This window comes from Orbicella faveolata, unplaced genomic scaffold, assembly GCF_042242905.1.
Source record: "Orbicella faveolata isolate gen_17 unplaced genomic scaffold, um_ofav_v1 contig_24, whole genome shotgun sequence".
NCBI lineage: Eukaryota > Metazoa > Cnidaria > Anthozoa > Scleractinia > Merulinidae > Orbicella > Orbicella faveolata.
The window spans coordinates 33750011-33753601 of record NW_028301552.1 but is presented as its reverse complement, the minus strand read 5'-3'; the positions used below and the strand labels follow the sequence as shown (position 1 = coordinate 33753601).

Sequence of the window (3591 nt, the reverse complement as noted above, 5' to 3'; positions counted from 1 at the left end):
CTGGATTTTGATCTTCAGTCGATGGAGATCTTCATCTCTGTCGTTCTATACAGCATCATTGCGGTGGGTGGTTCGTTAGGCAATACGTTGGTTCTTCTAGTGATCTGGCGAACACCAAACTTGAAAACTGCTTGTGGCGTGTTAATCGCGAACTTGGCGCTTGCTGATCTGCTAGTCACAGCCGTGGCAATTCCAATTGTGATATCACTGATAATACAGGGTTCTGTGCCGGTTTGTTCCTTGAATGAATCTATGTTGGCCGCGATAATAGTTGGTCGTTGTTCTTGTGCTGCTTCGCTTCTCATATTGGCAGCCATGAGTATAGATCGTTGTTGGGCGATCTGCTATCCTTTTCATCACAAAATTCAAATGACTTCATCGAAATTGAAAACAGTTTTGCTGTTCATCTGGCTCGCTTCTTTAATACTTCCCATTCTGGAGGTAGTTTTTCGACGAGAAAGCCTATCGGACAGTGTTTTGGTAGTTAAGCAATTACAAAGATTGGGAATTCTCATCTGCTACTTTGCCATCGTGACAAGCGGTCTGGTCACATTTACAACGGTACGGTGTTCCTCCTCGAAAATAGCTAACCTACACAACGAAGGAAATCACAACCGTACATTGGCAGAACTGCGCGAAAGAAATAAACAAGTGGCGAAGACGATAACTTTAGTTGTGGTTGCCTTTTCCATTTGCTGGGTTCCTATCATTTACATCGGCGCAAGATTTATCGACCATTACAGCGTGTTACACTTCTGGGGTGTGTTGCCTGGCTTCGCCAACTCTGCAGTTAATCCGTGCATTTATTTTTACCGACAAAAGAGTTATCGGCAGGCGTTCAAGGCATTGGTTAGCTAGAAGTTCGTGATTTGCAAGCTCGCCTGTTTCAAGACTGATGGACCGTTTAGTTTTAGAACAAAGGGTTGTGTCTTAATTTATCGGATAGTTAAAGGCGCTACGTCACGGTTTACCCATCTTGGAAAGTTTAGCCTAAAAGTTTCAAGCTCGTCGTTTGTAATCCGTGTTGATCTTCATCCTTAACCATCCTTGTTTCTTTATGGTTTATCATTATCTCTTTAGTGTTTTTCTATCATAGTATAAAACTATTATTTTCAGGTTTCCTTTATATGAAGGCAGTTAAATTTTCACAATTTCGTACACGTTTCTGTTTTAAGAAGACTCCAACAAATTATGTATCAGTAGAAAGCTTAATAAATGTAGTTTACGATAAAAAAAAAAACTCTACTTTGAGCACGAGCACAGTGTCAGGCTTTTTCGATATTTTAAATGATTGTCTAGATATCCGCATTTAAAGTTGGAATGGCTGAAAATATCAAGTACGAAATGATCACAATAAGTTGTCACGTTTACTATTAACTGACTCGTACCCACTGACCCTATGTGTGATTTTAAGGTGAGGGAAGATTGGAATGTACGAGAGTGGCCGAGCCGCACGAGTCAAGGGATTGGAACTGAAGATATAAGTGACTTCCCGCGTCCCGCGAACTCGTCCCGCGTGCCCCGGTCACTCGTATCCAATCTTTCCTCACCCAAAAAATACATAAGGTGTCACTGGGCACGAGTCAACACTAGTACATTTACTTAAACAAACACTAAGGCACACTTTCATTTTGGGGTTTGACAACATCCCGGCTTGCTCGACGAAAATTGTCATTGAGGGGAACCAAAGGGGAACAGGCCTCGACCAAACTAATGCGCTAACTTGGGTATCCGTTTTCGTCTCAACGAAAATGAAGTAAAACATTTCCGACCACACTAGTGTTTTCGTTTTGTTTTCACCTGTCCACACTCATCCGTTTTCGTATGGAAACGCCGGCATACTTTTTCATACGTTTTCGCCTGTCGTCCACACTAAAACGAACGAAAACGCTTATGAAAACCACAGCAGATGACACTTTTTCGACATCGTTTTCAAAAGCCTCCGTTTTTACCTGTCCACACTAGAAACAATGCCTTTTCAAAATGATGCGTTTTGAAAAACGCTCCACTTTTGAAACCGTTTGCAAAAGCCTCCGTTTTCATTAGTTTTTCCGGTCGTCTTAGAGTGGACGATAGGCGAATATGCATCAAAAAGTATGCGTTTTCATTCGAAAACGGATTAGTGTGGTACGGGGCCAAGTTCAACGGGTATCTTTGAACAGGTGCCAGCGCGTCTTGATAGCTGCAGCCTGAGTTTCAATATCACTTTTTTAATTTACTCATATCGGTGTCATCTTAGAACACAAAGGTAATTTTATGTCCGTCCAACCTCTACAATGTACACGCAAACACATACTGAGTTTGTTTGGTAGCGCGGTCTTGCAAGCTATGTTATAATCCTTGATTGATAATATGTTACTATTCCCGAAATGGTGCAGTATTTCGGGCAAAATATGGCCACCACTGCAGGAGCTGTGATACCAAGAAGCACATTGCTACATGAACGTAACTTGTAATGACTAATTTGACAATAGAGCGGTCTTTGCTAACGTCATTTGTTTACATTTTCTCTTAACAGCATTCAGCTTTGCGCAGAAGAAGTATGTTGCTAGGTATAAACTGACTAAAGTGATTTTGAAACTTAGTAATTGGTAAAATTATGGGCTCAGGGTGTAGTATTCAAGGAGAAATTGGCTTTAAAAGCTGCAAAATGTCTGGGTGGCAAAGGCGCTAATGAGCTGATGCATTTTTTGTAAAATTCTGAGTTTTTCCAAGTCGCACGAACGGTATTTAGTACTAAAGAGCTTAAAGCAAAGTACGACGACAACGGCAACGAGCACGACATCAAACAAAAGATTTAATAAGCAGAACAATAGCTGTGCACGTGCTTTAAATAATAAATAATAAATAATAATTTAAAAATCCTTGCATATTTTTTAGCCGTCCTCTGCATAACAACAACGTGAAATGACCACTGAAGTTCTGAATATTTAGCAGAACGTGAGCCACGACGGCTAATTTTTCGTATTTTCTTTCGGAGTTGATCACTGGCGTTACATATTTAGTTTGAGCAAGTTTTTAGACCGATTGGCGGGCTGAACAGATCCACATAATTGCGAAATTCAAAAGTACCGTAGAATTCCGATAGTAACCCCCCCCCCCCGAAAATAACGGCTCCCCGAAAGTAACGTTAATTTTCCACTTTTCTTATTGAATCCCTAGAGTAACGGCTCCCCCGAAAGTAACGGCCCTGTGAAGATTACCACTCGAATACAATAAAAAAGCCGTATTTTAGTTAATACAGCGTTTCACACAGTACTATAGATCGATGTACAATGCGATTTCAAAGACTAACGTAAAAAGTAACAGGAACGAAAAAATTTTTCTTCTTTTTTATTAAGGTACCGTAAGGTGTTTGCTTTTGCCACTAGTCGTAATTACGGCGCAGTTTATATCAACATTGCATTGGAAAACAAGAACGCGTGAAAATCTTTGGACTGTGGCATGGTAGCCACGCCGTGTACAACTGAAACAAATGTGAAATTGTCTAAACGTTAACACGATGAGAGGTTTCAACTTAACGTCATTGGAATGTGATAAATGATTTTTTATTATTTACAATGAAACCATAAAAATCTTCGCGCGTTTCAT

General features: G+C 40.4%; 1 protein-coding gene across 1 annotated transcript; it reads left to right on the top strand.

Annotated features, from left to right (window-relative positions):
* Window positions 1-1240, top strand: LOC110056021 (nociceptin receptor-like). The gene has a single exon (XM_020762458.2). It carries the CDS (start codon window positions 22-24, stop codon window positions 856-858), a length of 837 nt encoding a protein of 278 aa, XP_020618117.1. The 5' UTR covers window positions 1-21; the 3' UTR covers window positions 859-1240.
* The last annotated feature ends 2351 nt before the right edge of the window (window positions 1241-3591 follow it).

What these genes read in the sequence shown, in the direction of transcription:
- LOC110056021 (XM_020762458.2), top strand. Translation starts at nt 22, where the DNA reads ATGGAGATCTTCATCTCTGTCGTTCTATACAGCATCATTGCGGTGGGT.